The 23,672-nt window shown below is 40.3% G+C and overlaps 1 protein-coding gene across 2 annotated transcripts in view; it reads left to right on the top strand.

The window, feature by feature from the left end:
- ldah (lipid droplet associated hydrolase) overlaps window positions 1-23,672 on the top strand; it is a 136,196-nt gene that overhangs the window by 62,377 nt on the left and 50,147 nt on the right. For both annotated transcript variants that reach the window (XM_002934490.5, XM_031902982.1), the window contains one exon: window positions 14,193-14,356. In XM_002934490.5, the coding sequence (XP_002934536.2) occupies window positions 14,193-14,356 (164 nt within the window). The remainder of the gene's footprint in view (window positions 1-14,192; window positions 14,357-23,672) is intronic.

The following is a 23,672-nucleotide window of genomic DNA, read 5'->3' as shown; positions in this document are numbered from 1 at the left end:
AGTACAGGTACTGTTTTATTATTACAGAGAAAAGGGAATCATTTAACCATTAAATAAACCCAATAGGACTGTTCTGCCCCCAATAAGGGGTAATTATATCTTAGTTGGGATCAAGTACAGGTACTGTTTTATTATTACAGAGAAAAGGGAATCATTTAACCATTAAATAAACCCAATAGGGCTGTTCTGCCCCCAATAAGGATTAACTATATCTTATTTGGGATCAAGTACAAGGTACTGTTTAATTATGAGAGAGAAAAAGGAAATCTTTTTAAGACTGTGAATTATTTGATTAAAATGGAGTCTATGGGAGACGGCCTTTCCGTAATTCAGAACTTTCTGGATAATGGGTTTCCGGATAAGGGGTCCAATACCTGTATATCTTTATTGTCATTGTCACATAGTAAACAATGAAACTTAAAAGAAGCAAACAACAACTCAAAAGCGATGGCATAATAATAGAAATACCACCCTACTGTTTCTACTCTCTTCTTATTGTGTGTTATATTACAGCACATGTAAAAAGATGCCGTACTTAGGGTCAAGCTTGAAAACAAATCATCACATGCACAGATTGATTCAGTAATGTGGATGTGGCTTCATGGGGATCGAAATTGGCCACCACTAAATCTGAAGAATGGCAATACTAGTGACAATTTTTAGTGGTTAGGGACATCCAAAGGAGAACTATCTATTGCAAAGGTTGTGATTTTATACCTTTACTTTCTACTTTAGAGTTTTATAAACTTCCTGTAATTGCCTTGGACGTTTTTTGTTTACCGATATTGACATTTTCGTTAAAATGTACAAAACTGAAGGTTTGACCGTCGAATCTTGTTGCAAATGTGTTACTTGCAAATGCAAATCTTGGAGTATAATCTAACCCCGAGCAATTAGTCAAACATACAGTAACAAATGATCTGTTTATCTTGAGCACTATAGGAACTGTTCCTAGGAGAATGGGGTTTCAGATATGTCACGAGGTTAATTTAAAGCATAATATTTGGCTCTCAAAGTTGATATTTTAGTTTGGAGTGTATTTTTTTTATCATTGGTTTGGTCACATCCAAATTCAGCTATAACTGGACGCAGCCCAGTAACAAAATAATGTTGGAACAGTTCAGTATTTTTGGATCGGCTTCTTGTTTGCATTCCCTACATTGTGGTAGTTTGACAGTACAAGAACTCTGTTCATACGAGAAGGAAAGTCAGAACACAGAGGTCAGATATAGGCAGAGATTAATGACTAAAATAGCAAAGAATAGACACTAGCGTCTGAGAAACTGTCGAAATCCACAGGAGAATTTATTGTACGAATATAGCTGGCAAGTTTTTCGTGGAAAAAAAAGATTTGCATAAATATCTACCCTGTTTCCCCGAAAATAGGACATGCTCCGAAAGTAAGCCCCCCCCCCCATTTTTCACCCCCTCGTAAAATAAGGCACCCCCCGAAAATAAGACACCCACCTAGGGCTGGGCGATAAATCTCACCCAAACGATGGAAAAAATGTGTACTGTATTCTTCTTCATGGAAAAATAAGACATCCCCTTAAAATAAGACCTAGTGCATATTTTGGAGCTTAAAAAAATATAAGACTAAGGGGCTGATTTACTAACCCACGAATCCGACCCGAATTGGAAAAGTTCCGACTTGAAAACGAACATTTTGCGACTTTTTCGTATGTTTTGCGATTTTTTCGGATTCTGTACGAATTTTTCGTTACCAATACGATTTTTGCGTAAAAACGCGAGTTTTTCGTATCCATTACGAAAGTTGCGTAAAAAGTTGCGCATTTTTCGTAGCGTTAAAACTTACGCGAAAAGTTGCGCATTTTTCGCGTAAGTTTTAACGCTACGCAAAATACGCAACTTTTTACGCAACTTTCGTAATGGATAGGAAAACTCGCGTTTTTACGCAAAAATCGTATTGGTAACGAAAAATTCGTAAAGAATCCGAAAAAATCGCAAAACATACGAAAAAATCACAAAATACCGATCATTACGAAAAAAACGCAATCGGACTCCATTCGACCCGTTCGTGGGTAAGTAAATCAGCCCCTTAGTGTCTTATTTTCGGGGAAACACGGTACAGACGTTCCTGATGTAAAATGGGGATATTTTAGGACACATACTTCATTTATGGTCAGTTACACCAAGTCTCAGCCTCTTCCAGGTGTGCTACTCAATACTATCTCTCCAAAATAAGGGGAGCATGACTTGAAAGAACCTTTCCATGTGATAATGTAATGTAAACTGAGGCTGGAGGACTAATCTAAAGAGGGTCCAGCTTGTTAGGTCTTTTCTTCACCTGCAAAACTCAATATTACTACCTAAAGTAAGCTGGGGGAAACACTTCTGGGTCCAACAGAAGTAACTAAAGTTGTGAATGGGCTGCAGAGAGGTGGGGATTCATTTTTGAAGGTGTAATTGGTGCCTGGTAGGTTTTTCATGCTATATTAACAAAAAAAGTGATCTGACTTCACAGATATTAATATATTAAAGGGCATTAACGCATTTTGTGCAAAACTGATATGGTCACTGGTCTGACCAGTCCTTCAAACTGATTAATTAAGAACTAAGTATTTTATTATTTACTTTTATAGGGTCCAAGCTTTAGATGTAACATGCTTTTCCAAGTTTAGCCAAACTTTACCTGGGCAGCTTAAGAATATTATAATATATAGACCAACAATTTTTTGTTGAATAGGTAGCACATTTTCTTGGTACCTTTTTGTAAGAATTATCCGGTCACAGCATCTTATTGCACCTCCGCTTTATTATTTTAAAAATGTGTAGGTCGAGTGCCTTTTTCAAGCCATTCAGGAACTTTCCTGTAAATATCTAGAACAGTGGTTCTCAACCTTCCTAATGTTGCGACCCTTTAATACAGTTCCTCATGTTGTGGTGACCCCCAACCATAAAATGATTCCTAAGACCATCGGAAATATGTGTTTTCCGATGGTCTTAGTTTGACCCCCCAAAGGGATTGAGAACCCACAGGTTGAGAACAGCTGATCTAGAACGTGGCAGTATCATTTTAATAATAGATCTCCTTTTTTGTATCACACTTGATCCTTAATAATTGCTTCAGGGAGTATTAGATGGTCATTACCGAAGACCATAGTGCATCATGTTCATTAAAGACCCGTCTCTAAATTAGGGAGCGAGCTGATGAAGCAGCCATGCAGTAAAGTCAGACACCCAACCAGAAAGGGTTAAATAATACCATCATGACTCCTATAATGTGTTATTATCCCTTTCAGTGCATTGTGCATAGAATTTACTGGATTGCATATTAGAGCAGGAAGCATTTTGTCAAAGTGTGTTTTGCTCCGTGCCGTATCCAATCAGTACCAAAGTGTTCTCAATACTATGTGTTCTGAAAATAGTAATATGAATAACAATGTTTTGGCCATAGGGCGTTTTCGAGGTTTTGGAACACGCAAACAGCTTCCTTGTTTTAAAATAGCGAAGGAAGACCCCCTTGGCTATACAACATCTTATCTTTTTTATTACATGTGTTTTGTTTTCATTTCCAAATGTGCTCAAGAAATGCTTTTCTTATATGGCTTGCCAGAATTCCAAGAGCAATCACTCTGGGATTTAAAGGGGTAGGAACGCTTGCTTCTAAAGTGCGTGAGTTGTAAATCTTGTTCCTCAGAAAGAGATGTCCCTGATTTCTAAGAAATGCTTAGTTCCAAAGTGACTTGCAGTACTGTTATACAGCAACGCTGCTGGCATATTCCTTCCAGAGACAACAATAAAACAGTGCTACAGCCTAGAACACACTGCCTTTATCTATTGAGTCTTCTCTGAAGACCTCATCTACTTCATTATCTGTAAAGGTGACTCTACCTTTGTATGTGACCATCATAAGGACCTGCTCAACCAATACCTGCCGGAAAATCAGCCAGATATCTGCCGGGCAGGTTTAAAAATCCCTGGACTTTACTGTGGTGCCAGTAGGACCCATTAGCACAGGGGTAGGGAACCTATGGCTCGCGAGCCAGATGTGGCTTTTTTTATGGCTGCATCTGGCTCGCTGCCAAATCTTTAATTAAAAAAAATAACGGGGGCGTGGCCTGCACTCGGCAGATAGAAGACGTGTTCTAAGCCTTAGAACACATCTTCTATCCGCCGAGCGCAGGCCACGCCCTCCTCTTCATCACATCTGGCATCCTTAGCACCCACCCTACCTTGCCCCTACGCTCGGCGGATAGAAGACATGTTCTAAGCCTTAGAACACGTCTTCTATCCGCCGAGCGCAGGCCACGCCCTCCTCTGTATCGCATCTGGCATCCTTGGCACCCACCCTACCTTGCCCCTGCGCTCGGCGGATAGAAGACGTGTTCTAAGCCTTAGAGTACGTCTTCTATCTGCTGAGCGCAGGTCATGCCCTCCTCCGCATTGCATCCGCATCCGGCATTCTTGGGACCCACCCTACCTTGCCCCTCAGCATCCGCGGCCAAACATATTGTGTGGCTCTCACGGAATTACATTTTAAAATATGTGGTGTTTATGGCTCTCTCAGCCAAAAAGGTTCCCGACCCCTGCATAAGCACGTTGAGGAGCTGGATTTGATCCAACATGTGGTTAAAAAGTATATGGCTGTTCTAAACTGGTCATCCATTGTCGTTCTTTCAGATTATCCTCTTTAATAAATCCATTCTTTCTTCATTAAAGCATGTAAATACATTCTCAATGACTTCTTCAGGGTCAGTTACATGTAGCATGGTAAGGAATATGGTGCAGATAATTCCTGGTAAAGTTATTAAAGCCAGGTGCTCTGATCATCATGACTGCTAAATACACATCTGTAGAGTAAGTCCCAAAAGTAGCATTTAGAGTTTTCTTATCAAAAACCATCACAGTTCTGTTTATGTATAATCTCTGGATCTGGGACTGGTTTAACATGGCAACTACATTCAAAATTATGCACTAATGGTGCTTCTTGGTAGTCTTGGTTTATACCCTCTTGCTGAACATCTTGGCACTGGATTATTGGACCTGTGTTGGAGTAGAAGATCCAAGGCCATCATCCTTCCATCAGGCTTTAGTTATTATTATTAAAGGAACAGTAACACCAAAAAAATAAAGTGTATAAAAGTAATAACAATATAATGTGCTGTTGCCCTGCACTGGTACAACTGGTGTGTTTGCCACAGAACCCCTACTACAGTTGATATAAATAAGCTGCTGTGTAGCCATGGGGGCAGCCATTTAAAGGAGAAAAGGCACAGGCACAAATCAGATAACAGAAAATACCCCATTGTATTCTTTAGAGCTTATCTGTTATCTGCTAAGTAACCTGTGCCTTTTCTCCCTTTTTCTAGCTTGAATGGCTGCCCCCATGGCTACAAAGCAGCTCATTTATATAAACTATAGAAGCATTTCTGTAGCAAACACACCTGTTTTACCAGAGCAGGGCAACAGTACATTATTTTTTAATTACTTTAAAGCACTTTCGTTTTTTGGTGTTACTATTCCTTTAACTTTTATTTATAAAGCCCCAACATATTCCGCAGCGCTATACAATAAATGGGTTTCATACATTGGTCATATAGAGTAACATATAAAGCAATCAATAACCGATACAAGAGGTGAAGAGAGCCCTGCCCAAAAGAGCTTACAATCTACAAGGAGACATACAGAGTAACATATAAAGCAACCAATAACCGATACAAGAGGGGAAGAGAGCCCTGCCCAAAAGAGCTTACAATCTACAAGGAGACATACAGAGTAACATATAAAGCAACCAATAACCGATACAAGAGGGGAAGAGAGCCCTGCCCAAAAGAGCTTACAATCTACAAGGAGACATACAGAGTAACATATAAAGCAATCAATAACCGATACAAGAGGGGAAGAGAGCTCTGCCCAAAAGAGCTTACACTCTACAAGGAGACATACAGAGTAACATATAAAGCAATCAATAACCGATACAAGAGGTGAAGAGAGCCCTGCCCAAAAGAGCTTACAATCTACAAGGAGACATACAGAGTAACATATAAAGCAATCAATAACCGATACAAGAGGGGAAGAGAGCCCTGCCCAAAAGAGCTTACACTCTACAAGGAGACATACAGAGTAACATATAAAGCAATCAATAACCGATACAAGAGGGGAAGAGAGCCCTGCCCAAAAGAGCTTATAATCTACAAGGAGACATACAGAGTAACATAGAAAGCAATCAATAACCGATACAAGAGGGGAAGAGAGCCCTGCCCAAAAGAGCTTACACTCTACAAGGAGACACACAGAGTAACATATAAAGCAATCAATAACCGATACAAGAGGGGAAGAGAGCCCTGCCCAAAAGAGCTTACAATCTACAAGGAGACATACAGAGTAACATAGAAAGCAATCAATAACCGATACAAGAGGTGAAGAGAGCCCTGCCCAAAAGAGCTTACAATCTACAAGGAGACATACAGAGTAACATATAAAGCAACCAATAACCGATACAAGAGGTGAAGAGAGCCCTGCCCAAAAGAGCTTACAATCTACAAGGAGACATACAGAGTAACATATAAAGCAATCAATAACCGATACAAGAGGTGAAGAGAGCCCTGCCCAAAAGAGCTTACAATCTACAAGGAGACATACAGAGTAACATAGAAAGCAATCAATAACCGATACAAGAGGGGAAGAGAGCCCTGCCCAAAAGAGCTTACACTCTACAAGGAGACACACAGAGTAACATATAAAGCAATCAATAACCGATACAAGAGGGGAAGAGAGCCCTGCCCAAAAGAGCTTACAATCTACAAGGAGACATACAGAGTAACATAGAAAGCAATCAATAACCGATACAAGAGGTGAAGAGAGCCCTGCCCAAAAGAGCTTACAATCTACAAGGAGACATACAGAGTAACATATAAAGCAACCAATAACCGATACAAGAGGTGAAGAGAGCCCTGCCCAAAAGAGCTTACAATCTACAAGGAGACATACAGAGTAACATATAAAGCAATCAATAACCGATACAAGAGGTGAAGAGAGCTCTGCCCAAAAGAGCTTACACTCTACAAGGAGACATACAGAGTAACATATAAAGCAACCAATAACCAATACAAGAGGTGAAGAGAGCCCTGCCCAAAAGAGCTTACAATCTACAAGGAGACATACAGAGTAACATATAAAGCAACCAATAACCGATACAAGAGGGGAAGAGAGCCCTGCCCAAAAGAGCTTACAATCTACAAGGAGACATACAGAGTAACATATAAAGCAACCAATAACCGATACAAGAGGGGAAGAGAGCCCTGCCCAAAAGAGCTTACAATCTACAAGGAGACATACAGAGTAACATATAAAGCAATCAATAACCGATACAAGAGGTGAAGAGAGCCCTGCCCAAAAGAGCTTACACTCTACAAGGAGACATACAGAGTAACATATAAAGCAACCAATAACCGATACAAGAGGTGAAGAGAGCCCTGCCCAAAAGAGCTTACAATCTACAAGGAGACATACAGAGTAACATATAAAGCAACCAATAACCGATACAAGAGGGGAAGAGAGCCCTGCCCAAAAGAGCTTACAATCTACAAGGAGACATACAGAGTAACATATAAAGCAATCAATAACCGATACAAGAGGTGAAGAGAGCCCTGCCCAAAAGAGCTTACACTCTACAAGGAGACATACAGAGTAACATATAAAGCAACCAATAACCGATACAAGAGGTGAAGAGAGCCCTGCCCAAAAGAGCTTACAATGTTGCTCTTTAATCCGAGGAACACTTTTACAACGTATCTGGTCTATTTAAAAAAAACTGTCATTTCCCCTTTAAAAAGGCTAAATATAAATATTTTATTATGGATTTTTATCTCATACTGGAATTGCGCCTTTTTTACCCATTATTTCTGAATAGTGAAAAGCCCGGAGATTTATTAAGTACGATGCGTTGGATATAAAAAGGTAATTTAAAACACGTTAACAGTAGACATAAAATAAAATAACATACTCGGTGTTAAACATATTAGTTCTGTTTACATTAAGTATTATTTAATTTTTATAAAGTGATGTCGAGATGTAGCGCAGATGAATAAACACAGCTAGCTGAAATATATTATCTGTCAGTGAGGACCAACCCATGGCCGTACCTGGCTGGAAACTGTGTTCAAGTAACCGCTTATTTTCACGGTAAAATAATATATCGGAGCTGAAGACAATATTTTAAGCTGTTTTAATCACAGTGTAGAGCCTCACCGTACACTTATGGGCCTGTTTTGTAACATTTCTATTTGGGATTTTTCCTGTAATGTCACCAAGTAAAAGAAAACCAACAATTTTACTAAGCTTCATGTATTAAGTTGGTTTTCCTGTTCTTGAATGCTGTTTTCAATTCTACGTGTGTTGGGGGTCAACCATGCAGTAGAGGTATGGGATCCGTTATCCGGAAACCCATTATCCACAAAGCTCTGAATTACAGAAAGCCTGTTTCCTATAGACTCCATTTTAATCAAATAATTCAGATTTTTAAAATTGATTTCCTTTTTCTCTGTAATAATAAAACAGTACCTGTACTTGATCCCAACTAAGATATAATTACCCCTTATTGGGGGCAGAACAGCCCTATTGGGTTTATTTAATGGTTAAATGATTCCCTTTTCTCTGTAATAATAAAACAGTACCTGTACTTGATCCCAACTAAGATATAATTACCCCTTATTGGGGGCAGAACAGCCCTATTGGGTTTATTTAATGGTTAAATGATTCCCTTTTCTCTGTAATAATAAAACAGTACCTGTACTTGATCCCAACTAAGATATAATTACCCCTTATTGGGGGCAGAACAGCCCTATTGGGTTTATTTAATGGTTACCGTATATACTCGAGTATAAGCCGAGTTTTTCAACACTAAAAATGTGCCCCAAAAGTAACCCTCGACTTATACTCGAGTATATATAAGTGTGCATTTGTCCCAAGTCGCTGCTTCTTGCTCGCACCCCCCGTGGACGGACGCGTGTAACTGCGCACGTGCATCTTTTAGGGTATATACGGTAGCTCTGTAACTCGCGCCCGTCCCTTCAGCGCCGTGCGAGGCGCGCCATTCGATGTGTGTGTGTGCGTGCGTGCGTGTTGGGCCGGCGCGGGGGGGGGGGAAGTGTCCCAAGTCCCTAAGGGATTGCCGGTAGGACAAAAATGCACCCGAAACAAGGTAAGCGCTGTACCACCATAGTGTACTGTATGTTCCACAGGACACATTTAAAGAGCACCTGATATGTGCGATAGATTATTTTTACCCAGTTATACACTGTAGTTATACATGATCCCTCATTTACTGGGTGCTTACCAGACATAAATGCCTTCTGCTCTTAAAACTTGTTTGCCGCCACTAAGCTGTACGTGTTGTGATTCCCACTCATGATAAAGGAAAGATATAACTTGTGATTCTACATCACTCACCCCAAAAAGTATACAGAACTATGGCATAATATGTATGTAAAATTAAATGAGATATTAACCTGTACAACCTTGCATATGGTTATCTTATGTTGGATGTGCCTCATTTTCCAGCCCATACCTTGTGTTTATTAATATGGTAGTCATGTAAGCACTTGTGACTGTCCTTTTATTCAATAATTTGATTATTGAAACTTAGCAGTAGCGGCTGCATTTCCCACCCTAGGCTTATACTCGAGTCAATACGTTTTTCCAGTTTTCTTAGGTAAAATTAGGTACCTCGGCTTATACTCGGATCGGCTTATACTCGAGTATATACGGTAAATGATTCCCTTTTTCTCTGTAATAATAAAACAGTACCTGTACTTGATCCCAACTAAGATATAATTACCCCTTATTGGGGGCAGAACAGCCCTATTGGGTTTATTTAATGGTTAAATGATTCCCTTTTCTCTGTAATAATAAAACAGTACCTGTACTTGATCCCAACTAAGATATAATTACCCCTTATTGGGGGCAGAACAGCCCTATTGGGTTTATTTAATGGTTAAATGATTCCCTTTTCTCTGTAATAATAAAACAGTACCTGTACTTGATCCCAACTAAGATATAATTACCCCTTATTGGGGGCAGAACAGCCCTATTGGGTTTATTTAATGGTTAAATGATTCCCTTTTCTCTGTAATAATAAAACAGTACCTGTACTTGATCCCAACTAAGATATAATTACCCCTTATTGGGGGCAGAACAGCCCTATTGGGTTTATTTAATGGTTACCGTATATACTCGAGTATAAGCCGAGTTTTTCAACACTAAAAATGTGCCCCAAAAGTAACCCTCGACTTATACTCGAGTATATATAAGTGTGCATTTGTCCCAAGTCGCTGCTTCTTGCTCGCACCCCCCGTGGACGGACGCGTGTAACTGCGCACGTGCATCTTTTAGGGTATATACGGTAGCTCTGTAACTCGCGCCCGTCCCTTCAGCGCCGTGCGAGGCGCGCCATTCGATGTGTGTGTGTGCGTGCGTGCGTGTTGGGCCGGCGCGGGGGGGGGGAAGTGTCCCAAGTCCCTAAGGGATTGCCGGTAGGACAAAAATGCACCCGAAACAAGGTAAGCGCTGTACCACCATAGTGTACTGTATGTTCCACAGGACACATTTAAAGAGCACCTGATATGTGCGATAGATTATTTTTACCCAGTTATACACTGTAGTTATACATGATCCCTCATTTACTGGGTGCTTACCAGACATAAATGCCTTCTGCTCTTAAAACTTGTTTGCCGCCACTAAGCTGTACGTGTTGTGATTCCCACTCATGATAAAGGAAAGATATAACTTGTGATTCTACATCACTCACCCCAAAAAGTATACAGAACTATGGCATAATATGTATGTAAAATTAAATGAGATATTAACCTGTACAACCTTGCATATGGTTATCTTATGTTGGATGTGCCTCATTTTCCAGCCCATACCTTGTGTTTATTAATATGGTAGTCATGTAAGCACTTGTGACTGTCCTTTTATTCAATAATTTGATTATTGAAACTTAGCAGTAGCGGCTGCATTTCCCACCCTAGGCTTATACTCGAGTCAATACGTTTTTCCAGTTTTCTTAGGTAAAATTAGGTACCTCGGCTTATACTCGGATCGGCTTATACTCGAGTATATACGGTAAATGATTCCCTTTTTCTCTGTAATAATAAAACAGTACCTGTACTTGATCCCAACTAAGATATAATTACCCCTTATTGGGGGCAGAACAGCCCTATTGGGTTTATTTAATGGTTAAATGATTCCCTTTTCTCTGTAATAATAAAACAGTACCTGTACTTGATCCCAACTAAGATATAATTACCCCTTATTGGGGGCAGAACAGCCCTATTGGGTTTATTTAATGGTTAAATGATTCCCTTTTCTCTGTAATAATAAAACAGTACCTGTACTTGATCCCAACTAAGATATAATTACCCCTTATTGGGGGCAGAACAGCCCTATTGGGTGTATTTAATGGTTAAATGATTCCCTTTTCTCTGTAATAATAAAACAGTACCTGTACTTGATCCCAACTAAGATATAATTACCCCTTATTGGGGGCAGAACAGCCCTATTGGGCTTATTTCATGGTTAAATGATTACATAACACCATAAGATTACTTTGGCATGCCACTAACAACAACCCAATCCAACAACTATTCAAAAAAACTTGACGTTATTAGTTCATTTCATCGACAATAGCACTTGCGCTGCATATTTTCTATGTGTCACTTTCCCGTATTGGGAGGAAGATCAGATTACTCCTCGTTTAAGCAAAATAGGCAGCTTAATGTGCAGCTTATTGTTCTAATTTAGCAACCTCGATGACGCATCAGGAGAGATGTTATAATGGATCCAGACTTTTTTCTTTTTGTTTTTTTTTTAATCCTGATTCTGTTTGGCTTTGGTTGTGCCAAGAACACCCTCGTGGAATGCTGAAGTGAGACTGGCTGTTCCAACAGTTGCATGGATTGGCATCGTCAGTGCCAGAAATGGTAACAGATGGATCAGTTTAGGCAGTAAGAGCACTGCATGCAGGCCTTCAGGAATAACCAGGTTTTGAAAAAATGTCTATCCCTTATGTGAATAGTGACAACATATTACAAAGCACATTTACAGAAGATGTTTTTACATGAATTGTTGCCCTGGTGGCGCTTACAGTTTAATTTCCCTACCATAGGTATGCACACTAAGGGGCAGATTTACCAAAGCACGAATTCGAATCCCGAATGGCAAAAATTCGGATTGGAAACAAAAATTTCGCCGTTGCGACTTTTTCGTATTTGTCGCGACTTTTTCGTTGTTGCCGCGACTTTATCGTATTTTGCGTGACTATTTTGTCCCCGTCGCGATTTTTTCGTATTGAGCGATTGTAAACGGCAGAAAAACCAATCCGATTTTTTCGCGACGGCGACGAAAAAGTTGCGGAAAATATACCAAAAAGTCACGGAAAATATACCAAAAAGTCGCGGAACATACGAAAAAGTCTCGACAGCAACGAAAAAGTCGAAAAAATGCATTCGGACGCCTTCAGAGCGTTCGTGGATTAGTAAATCTGCCCCTAAAGGTCAGTTTTATCAAAATGTGAGTTAAGAACTTAATACATAAAAGCTCATCCATGTTCTATTCATTCCTATGGGATTTTTAGAAGTCTATTAATCAAACGGTGTGTTGTAACATTCACCGACTGATAAATACACTCCCATAGGAATGAACAGATTGTGGGTGAGTTTTTATGTATTAACCTCTAAACTTGCATTTTGATAAATCTGCCCCTAAAGGTCAGTTTTATCAGATGATTAAATGCTCTTGAGCACAAAATGTGTAAGGGCTCTGGCACACGGGGAGATTAGTCGCCCGCGGCAAAACTCCCTGTTCGCGGGCGACTAATCTCCCCGAGTTGCCTTCCCCCTGCCATCCCACCGGTGAACATGTAAGTTGCCGGCGGGATGGCAGACGCGGTGGCGCGATTTCGCGCAAATCGCCGAAAAAGACTCGCAAGGCTTTTCCGGCGATTTCCCGAACACACTGAGCTACTAGTAGCAGCTACTTTTTCACAGCTACTAAACCCCAGAAAATCCCCTGCCATAGACAATACTGAGAATTGCCTCTGCTAAAACACACGTAGAGACAATAGTCAGTAAATGATCAGCATTTTTTTTTAATAAAGTATTTTGTTTTTAACTTATTTTTAAATGTGACCTTCAAGGCTTTTTTGAGTGCCTTTCCCCTTATGGTGTTGATGGATATGGTTGCTCCGCACCTTTGGCTGAGGGTCCGGGACTAGTGCACCTGGACCACGTTCTACATTTCGTGACTTAGTACACAGAATATTGGGCTAGACGTGGTTATATTCAGTTTAATCTGAAGCCAATTTAACTACCATGGGGAGAATGTACATGCCCTGCATGCCCTGGGCAGAGTGAAACCCAAAACAATATGGGTGCATTGAACAAAGGGAGTCCTATTCTTCCGCTTGGTCAATGGCAAGTGCCCTCAGCAAGCTGCACACTGGGACTTAGTCGTAATAGGCACAACAGGCACACAGGTCTATACAAAAGCACATTATAAATGGTATTTTAATGCTTAAAGAATATGAGTAATTTCTCCAGCCTTTTCAAAAACATGTAGGCGGGTTCAATGGCTCCTATTAAAATTAAGTTTTGTGAATGTGATAAGGAGCTTACTGTAGAGCAGGGATCCCCAACCTTTTATATCCATGTGTGTTGGGGAGCAACACAAGCATGGAAAAATTCCTGGGGGTGCAAATAAGAGCTATAATTGTCAATTTTGTAGCCCCTATGGGGACTGGCAGGCTACAGAAGGCTCTGTTTGGCATAATACTTGGTTTTTATGCAACCAAAATTTGCCTCCAAGCCATAAATTAAAAAACGAGAGCCTACTTTGAGGCTACTGGGAGCAGCATCCAAGGGGTTGGTGAGCAACATGTTGCTCAGGAACCACTGGTTGGGGATCACTGCTGTAGAGAGTAAGCTCTGCTAGGGAAGGGGCTGGTTGGAATGATGAATACTCATGTGTCAGTATGTTATAAATAAAGAATAATAATAATACAATACATAATACAAAAATAATAATTACACCTTATGATTAGGATGACCTCCTACTACAACCTGCGTGTCCCTAAAACTTTTTTTAATTACTAAGGCCTACAGTACATCACTTTGCATTTAAGAAATAAATGAGCATTTATCTGACCCCATTTGTCTCTTTTGCTGGTTTAGAATATGACCAAATGGAGGACGTGTTTGGACTCAATGGACAGATTGAACACAAGCTCTCGTTCATGAAGGAACATGTGCCTGCAGATATAAAATTGATTTTGATTGGTCATTCCATTGGATGTTACATAATACTGGAGATGATGAAGAGAGCTGCAGACCTTAAGGTATGTTTGTTACGAGGGAAAATTGGCTAAAATGATAGATAGCATGAACTAGAGTGGCGATACTCTGACCTGCAGTAGGTTCTGCTGAGGAAAAGGTCGCCTGTTCTCATCCACCCTCTTTTGCATTCCATCTGCCTCATTCTCAAGCCAGCCATCTAGCCATCACCTGCTAGGCCTGGCCCTAAACCACCCATGCCCTGCCCATGTGACTTCACTGGTCTGCCTCCTTGTGTATAGCCCAGTTAAATAGTTGGCATAACCAGACAGGTTCTCTAATATATATATTACAGGGAATTCTCAGCACAGCTGGCCCCACACCTTCTCTTTGTTTTCAAAGAAGCACAGAACGATGAATTCTTCCCCAATGAGATGCTAGAGGCCGCACTAGCAATAGAAGGCAAACTCCCAGACATGGTAAAGAGTTATAGTCCCATAGTGCTGCTAAACACGCTGCTAAATTTCTATTAAGTTGTAAGCCACAAGCTTGCAAACTGTTCTCCCTGTCCTAGTGAACCCAGATTAAGTGGGCTTTGTCAAAAGACATCTGGCCCCAGATGCTACAAGACAGATGATCAATCTCATCGAGGTAGCTTAAACCACATGAACACTGATGCTGATACTCTCATTGGATGCAGAGAAAGCATTGGACATGCACTGGGGCATGATCAAGAAGATGCTAGGTAAATTTAACATAGGGCCCCAATTCATGAAGGCAGTCCTAGAATCCTCAGGACATCTGTCTAGGAAGTTTGCACTTACAAATGGCACTAGACAGGGATGCCCTCTTTCACCACTCATATTTTACTGACCATAGAAGTTCCAGTCCAAAAGATCAGACAGACACCAGACATACAAGGGCTGTAGACCATAAAATAGGTCTCTACTCAGACAATGCCATTGTTATGACCAATAATCTGCTAACGGTGAACCCCTGTCTATTCCAAATACAGTATTAAGTGAATTTGGGTCTCTTTGTTCTTATACGGTGAACCCTGATAAAACTCAGGCCCTCCCCATTGACATCATTCCATGTTGGACACCCTCAAACAACAATACGACTTTGGATGGAGAACAGATTTTATATCCTACCTCGGTATCAATTAACCAAAAGAGGACACTCCCTGTATAAGTTTAATCATAACAGGCCCTTTACCGAACTCACCAGGGAAGTAACCACCTACACATGTTGCCCCTAAACATGGAAGAAGGTGAAGCCTTAATTTTACACCATATGTTTTTTGCCACCAAAACACTAATTGCCAGACTGTGGAAAACCAATGTCTCCCCCACCATACCGCAAGTTCTCAGAGAAGCCCAGGTGAACATGACCTCAGAAGAACTACTGGACAAAAACCTTGGGCGGAAAGCCCACTATACAGCTCTGAGAATGGCCTAGAGACGAGCACAAATACTCAAACTGTGTCGAAATATGTTTCCCCAGATACAAGCCTAGAGGAAAGTTAGTAAGGGGTTCAGTAGGAGGCCCACGTTCCACTAGATGAGGTTGGAAAGCTCCCCCATTGTCCCCTGGTTGTCCTTACTAACATGCCCCCCTACCCCACCTTGCTCCCTGTTCTGGAACCACTAAAGCGCTGTATTGAGAATGTACTTAATGTTTTTCTTTTTCTGTCCTTCTTTTGATCAACCCAATTAAAAGATATTAAAAAAAAAAGTTGGCATAGGTTGGTAACCATAGTCACCATGCTGATTAGGGTAAATTATTTCAAATCTCTATGAATATGTTGGGGCTATATCAATGAAAAGAATAATAGGAATTGGTCCTTTTTCGGAGCTTTTAGCCATTCAATGACCATTCTTTTTTTTATCCATTGCCATTTCTGTAACCAGAGCGCACCACTCAGACTTGTTCTTTTACAGTTTAGCGTTAATGTTTATAAAACTTTCAAGTTGTATTTAATCAGTTTTACACCTGACCTGACAAATTGAAATCATTCCTTGCAGAGTTCCACCTCCCCCCACCCAGAAAAAAAAAATCTGAATTTAAGAAAAAACCTTTGGAAAAATGACACAGTTCTTGTGTGGCTAATGCATTTTTCGAACAAGGTCTTTGTGAGTCTGACAATAGATAATATTTCATTAAACCAAAGTGTTGTGCAACCTCTTTATTGCTGCCAATAAATGCTAACTTCTGCCTTGGATAACACATGAAATGGAATAATTAGAAACGGGTGTTCATATCTTGCTTTTTTTTTTTTTTTTTTACCTACGTCGTTTACCCCAAATGTTTATTAGTTTATGTATTTATATAGAATGTATCCAAACATATGTATAGATATAAGCTGCAGTCTTGTTTGTAGGGTCACTGACCTGCCAGGGAGGCCTTTGGATGTTTTTCTTTTGTTTAATCCACCTTTTTATTCTTTCCTTTCACATTATTCTCTTTGTTCATTAGTTAAATAGGAACATTATGTTAGAACTGACTTTGATTGTGTTTCAGTTATTCGAGTTCATGTGCAACAGGTCCGGTACTTATTTTTACACATAAACAAGCATCTCAAAGATGTTTTCCAGTTGGCTTGGAGTCTTCTGGACTTATTGGCCAAGGGTTTTTACCTGTATACTTCTATATGACTTCTACCCTCTCTACCTGCCCCTCTGTATATGGTGGAATGAACTGATTTAAAAGGCCACTATTAACTCAGATTTAACTGCAGTGTTGTACATACTACAGGGGAATGTTTGGCACAGATTTATGGTATCAAAGCCTATGGCATTGTCCCTGCCATATAAAGTGCCATTAACGGTGCTTTTCAGCTGACCACACCCACTTTATGTTACACCATGCCTTCTGGAGTACTAGGCCACACCCCTTCTGGCATATTGCAGTGGAATTATAAACAGGAGCCCTTTAGGAATTGATATGTATTTTATGGTCACCCTGTCAGGGAGACATCAGGGCACCTACCTAGATGCAGTGTGCAAAGTGTAATTTGGAGCACAATAGCCATTTTTTCCCGCAACGCAGTGTTTTTTTTCCATAATTCCAGGATCATTGTGGACAGAAACAAGCTCCTACCACATTTGCGTCTGATCCACAAAATGCACAGGTTCTTTATCACAAATCGGCACAGTTGTGCGGAATATTTTCAAAGTCTGCCTGATGTCATATCCAGTAGAGCTGGGCGGTATGACCAAAAATTTATATCACGGTATTTTTCAAAATTATATCGGTGTCACAGTATTTGACGGTATTTTTTTTTTCATGCATGATTAGGTGATAACCCCATTTCCTAATAAATTAGAGAATAATTACTGCAGTATTGAAAATCAGAGTCAGACAAGCGAAGGATCGGCAACAGAAAGTCGTAAGGTAAATCAGGCAGGCTTAGTTTCCCAGGCAAGGCCGCAGACAACATAGCACAGGAGGAGGCGTTTGATAGCTTTAAATACCCCCCACGCATGCGCAGAACCGGCGCCGTCAGCGCGTCACGGACGTGCACACTTTGACATGTACATGTGCCTTGACGCACACGCACCTGGACGCGCGCGCACAACGTCCCACGGACAACGGGACGCGTGCGCGCACGCAAGGAGGCGCACGAGACCAGGCCGCACGGGTGAGTACCCTGACACCCCGGTATTGCGGTATCTGAATAAATGAATATAGTTTTTAAAAAAAACACCGGTATTCGGTATTAAACGGTATATCGCCCAGCCCTAATATCCAGTGTTCACATGAGTGATTAACAGTGCCTGCGCCCCTATTTTTTTATACACCAGTGTGCTGCCCCTATTGACGCAGGGTGCTGAGGAAGCCCTGGGCCTACTGCCTTGTCAGTAGGTGGTGTTAGCTTCAAGGTTTTCATGCATCAATAGGTGCAGCAGCAACTGATTGGAAATGAAAGACTGGGCGGCGTTGTTTAAGGTGCAACTCACTGCAGGTAAAAGCACAAGTTGCCCAATGAGCTTGCAGACCTAAATGATCCCTTTTGGCTGCTTAGGTAGAGCTAGGTTCATCCTCCAGAAGCACAGTGGAATGTGAACAGCCTGTAACAGCTCTGCCTTCAGGAAAGATATACAGTAATAAAAGGGAGAATATCAGGACTCTTTAACAAAATCAGGAAAGCATACACCAAAGAGTCCACAAAAAAAAATCCCAAAAGGGCTGGAGAAAGAGACTTGGGACCTCAGACAGACACACAATGGCAACAGGATTTCTAGGTGTCGGACTCCTTATCCAGAAACCCATTATCCAGAAAGTTCCGAATTACGGAAAGGCCATCGCCCATACACTCCATTATAAGCAAATAATTCTAATTTTTATAAATGATTCCCTTTTTCGCTGTAACAATAAAACAGTACCTTGTACTTGATCCCAACTAAGATATAATTACCCCTTATTGGGGGCAGAACAATCCTATTGGGTTTATTTAATGGTTAAATGATTCCCTTTTCTCTGTAATAATAAAACAGTACCTGTACTTGATCCCAACTAAGATATAATTACCCCTTATTGGGGGCAGAACAATCCTATTGGGTTTATTTCATGGTTAAATGATTTCCTTTTTCACTGTAACAATAAAACAGTACCTGTACTTGATCCCAACTAAGATATAATTACCCCTTATTGGGGCAGAACAGCCCTATTGGGTTTATTTCATGGTTAAATGATTCCCTTTTTCGCTGTAACAATAAAACAGTACCTTGTACTTGATCCCAACTAAGATATAATTACCCCTTATTGGGGGCAGAACAATCCTATTGGGTTTATTTAATGGTTAAATGATTTCCTTTTCTCTGTAATAATAAAACAGTACCTGTACTTGATCCCAACTAAGATATAATTACCCCTTATTGGGGGCAGAACAGCCCTATTGGGTTTATTTCATGGTTAAATGATTCCCTTTTCTCTGTAATAATAAAACAGTACCTGTACTTGATCCCAACTAAGATATAATTACCCCTTATTGGGGGCAGAACAGCCCTATTGGGTTTATTTCATGGTTAAATGATTTCCTTTTCTCTGTAATAATAAAACAGTACCTGTACTTGATCCCAACTAAGATATAATTACCCCTTATTGGGGCAGAACAGCCCTATTGGGTTTATTTCATGGTTAAATGATTCCCTTTTCTCTGTAATAATAAAACAGTACCTGTACTTGATCCCAACTAAGATATAATTACCCCTTATTGGGGGCAGAACAGCCCTATTGGGTTTATTTAATGGTTAAATGATTCCCTTTTCTCTGTAATAATAAAACAGTACCTGTACTTGATCCCAACTAAGATATAATTACCCCTTATTGGGGGCAGAACAGCCCTATTGGGTTTATTTCATGGTTAAATGATTCCCTTTTCTCTGTAATAATAAAACAGTACCTGTACTTGATCCCAACTAAGATATAATTACCCCTTATTGGGGGCAGAACAGCCCTATTGGGTTTATTTCATGGTTAAATGATTCCCTTTTCTCTGTAATAATAAAACAGTACCTTGTACTTGATCCCAGCTAAAATATTGGGTTTTATTCAATATTTAAATGATGTTTAGCAGATATAAGTTATGGAGATCCAAATTACGGAAAGATCCCTTATCCGGAAAACCCCAGGTCCCGAGCATTCTGAATAACAGGTCCCATACCTGTATATGAAAATTAGCTAACTTCCTACAATTCCTAGTATACTAGTACAGTATTGGTAACATTTAAAGGCACATTCCTGATATGTTTAGGGGTGTGTAATTCAGTGCCGTACTTGTTTATGACACTTTGTTTCCCCTTTAAACTGACGATTTACTTGGTTACGGGTGGTACTGTAACTTATGTTTTCTTATTTCTCGGACATTTGGTGGAATCTCTGCGTTTTCCGAGAAAGACCCAGGTTGGTGAAACTGGCAGTAACGGTTGGTGTTTGAGAAAACAATAAGGCCCTTTTTTTTCTACTGGTCAGTGTGGCTGGAACAAGACGTCATACTCTTATATTTTTTTAAGAAACAAATCAGCCTCAAGTCTGAATAGTTCATCTGGTATTCTTGTCTGAGGGAAAAACCCTCACTTTTTTATGACTAGTAGCATTAACGACTCTAACCACAACAGTGGAAGATCTGTTCAACACCAGATATTGGACTCTTGGCCCTAGCAACTACCTTGGATTCCATCAGATAAACATCATCAACAGGTCCGACTAGGAACTCGACCTCTCCACATATTGTTTCACGTCTAAGTGACTTCATAGTGCAAGGTGTGGTGTTTTAGGTTACTATGGGGGATTTCTGTTTGCGGAGAAACTGAAACGAAACACCTGCACCAGTGTATAGACTCACAGTCAGATAAGGACAAATGGCCAAAGAAGCTCTGTCCATCATGTGTATACTGTTTACTGGACCAGCGCTTCTCCTGGGCAACAGTCTGGGATAGGTTTTGCACAGAATTCCACTGCCATTTTAGTTGTGATCCCAGTAATCCGCTGCACTTGTCTGAAAGGGCACATAAAAATGTGACCGGTAGATGGTGTTTTCTGATTGGTTGCTGTGGGTGGGATGGATGAGGTGATGAGCAGGTGAATAAGTAAATATTGCCCTTTTACATCCTTTCCCTTGAGCCACCATTTTGTGATGGGCTGTGTGCTCCCTCAGAGATCAGCTGACAGGAAGTGATGCAGCTCTATCTGTAACAGGAAGTAGGGTGGGAGTAAAAGACAGAAATTTGGGGGGCCTTAGTACTTAAAATTTCTTATTTAGGGTTACCCAATGGCAGATACTGCTAAAAATATATATATTCATGAAAATGGCTTATTTAGATAAATCAGGGTTTTACATAAGAGCTGTTTTATGATTTTAATACCTAAATTGTTCGGGATATAGTTTATACAGGTATGGACCTGTTATCCAGAATGCTCGGGACCTGAGATATTCTGGATAATTGATCTTTCCGTAATTTGGATCTCCACAACTTGAGTCTGCTAAAAATCATTTAAATATTCAATAAACCCAATAGGACTGTTCTGCCCCCAATAAGGGGTAATTATATCTTAGTTGGGATCAATTACAGGTACTGTTTTATTATTACAGAGAAAAGGGAATCATTTAACCATGAAATAAACCCAATAGGGCTGTTCTGCCCCAATAAGGGGTAATTATATCTTAGTTGGGATCAAGTACAGGTACTGTTTTATTATTACAGAGAAAAGGGAATCATTTAACCATGAAATAAACCCAATAGGGCTGTTCTGCCCCCAATAAGGGGTAATTATATCTTAGTTGGGATCAAGTACAGGTACTGTTTTATTATTACAGAGAAAAGGGAATCATTTAACCATTAAATAAACCCAATAGGGCTGTTCTGCCCCCAATAAGGGGTAATTATATCTTAGCTGGGATCAAGTACAGGTACTGTTTTATTATTACAGAGAAAAGGGAATCATTTAACCATGAAATAAACCCAATAGGACTGTTCTGCCCCCAATAAGGGGTAATTATATCTTAGTTGGGATCAAGTACAGGTACTGTTTTATTATTACAGAGAAAAGGGAATCATTTAACCATTAAATAAACCCAATAGGGCTGTTCTGCCCCCAATAAGGGGTAATTATATCTTAGCTGGGATCAAGTACAGGTACTGTTTTATTATTACAGAGAAAAGGGAATCATTTAACCATTAAATAAACCCAATAGGGCTGTTCTGCCCCCAATAAGGGGTAATTATATCTTAGCTGGGATCAAGTACAGGTACTGTTTTATTATTACAGAGAAAAGGGAATCATTTAACCATTAAATAAACCCAATAGGGCTGTTCTGCCCCAATAAGGGGTAATTATATCTTAGTTGGGATCAAGTACAGGTACTGTTTTATTATTACAGAGACAAAGGAATCATTTTTAAAAATTAGAATTATTTGCTTATAATGGAGTCTATGGTAGATGGCCCTTCAGAACTTTCTGGATAATGGGTAAGGAATCCCATACCTGTACTGTATTTGTGTGTGGAGCTTGTATTTTGCATCACGTGAATGGTTCAAAAAACTGTCTTGATGGGTAGGTGGGGCAGACCAGCGTCAGTGCTTTAGTCTACTACTAGATTATGTTTGCCCCAATCCAGAGTTTACCTTGGTTGTGGTTTCTTCAAGGATAACCCACTACTGAATAAGGGGAGTGTGTGTGTGGGAACCAAGTTAGTTTTTTCCAGGGCATTGAGGTGAGGGGTGAAATTTTCTTCTACAAGTTCTGTCTGTGGTTGTGGGCTCCAGTGCCTCATTTGCAAGCAATGTAAGATCTTTCCACGAGGAGGAAACTCCTGGCAAATTTATGTATGTATATCTTTATTTATAAAGTGCTACTTATGTACGCAGCGCTGTACAGTAGAATACATTAATACAAACAGGGGGTTATTAAGATAATAGATAAATACACAGTATAACAATAAATTCAAGATACAGTTGCAATAAGTTAAGAGTGAAAGACAAGAGGATGGAGGTCCCTGTCCCGTAGAGCTTACAATCTAGATGTGCCAGACAAATGTGTGGATTGGGGAGACTACTGCAAATAGGAAATTATACAATATATACTACAGACTCCCCAAAATGTCTTCCAGGGCTCTGCTTCTCCTTTAATCCTTGATGGGATTTATTGTTCTTAGTGTATAGGGAGGGGGTTTGAAAGACACAGGTTCATCCCAATGAGTTCTCCAACCTGTCAGAGGTGAAAGTAGAAAGAATTGGATATAGAGCTGTGCAAGTCGGCCAGTAATTAATCACGCAGTGTTCCGAGGAGACAGAGACAGAATGTGCGGGGTGAAAGGTAACACTATATTTAAGTCAATATCTGACAGGAAAATGTGAGACAAGGTGGGAGATTACAGGGAACAATAACTCACAGAAATGCTTAACATGGCAGTGTGAGGGGAAGGTTTTGTTTAACCTCCCCGACCTCTTTATGATGCCGATGAGTAGGGTCAGGAGTGACACGGGGAAAGTGCCTGGTGTGGGACAGCCTGGGGCCAAATCCCATACTCTGCCCTGGGAAGGGCTTGGCTTCTCTTTCTCGGGATCCTCCAGTAACAGCGACGCTCAGCAACCAAGAGAACCTCCAAACTGTGTCCCCCGAGGTTTCACCTTACCATTAACATTAATTGGCTAGTTTACACATTTTGGGGAAAAAAATTATTTTCTGAAACTTAACCTTTTTCCTGTGCTGTCACCACACGCAGAAAAATGTACGAATGTATATTCCATCACAAGCTCGTTTTTTTGTTGTTATATAGGGAATAGTGTACCCCTGTTGTAAACTATAAGGATTTAAAAGGTCAGAGGGGGTTCTGTGACCTTATCATCATCATCATTTATTTATTTATGAAGCACC

This window comes from Xenopus tropicalis, chromosome 5, assembly GCF_000004195.4.
Source record: "Xenopus tropicalis strain Nigerian chromosome 5, UCB_Xtro_10.0, whole genome shotgun sequence".
NCBI lineage: Eukaryota > Metazoa > Chordata > Amphibia > Anura > Pipidae > Xenopus > Xenopus tropicalis.
The sequence above is the reverse complement of the archived record's forward strand: the minus strand, read 5'-3'. Positions and strand labels throughout refer to the sequence as shown.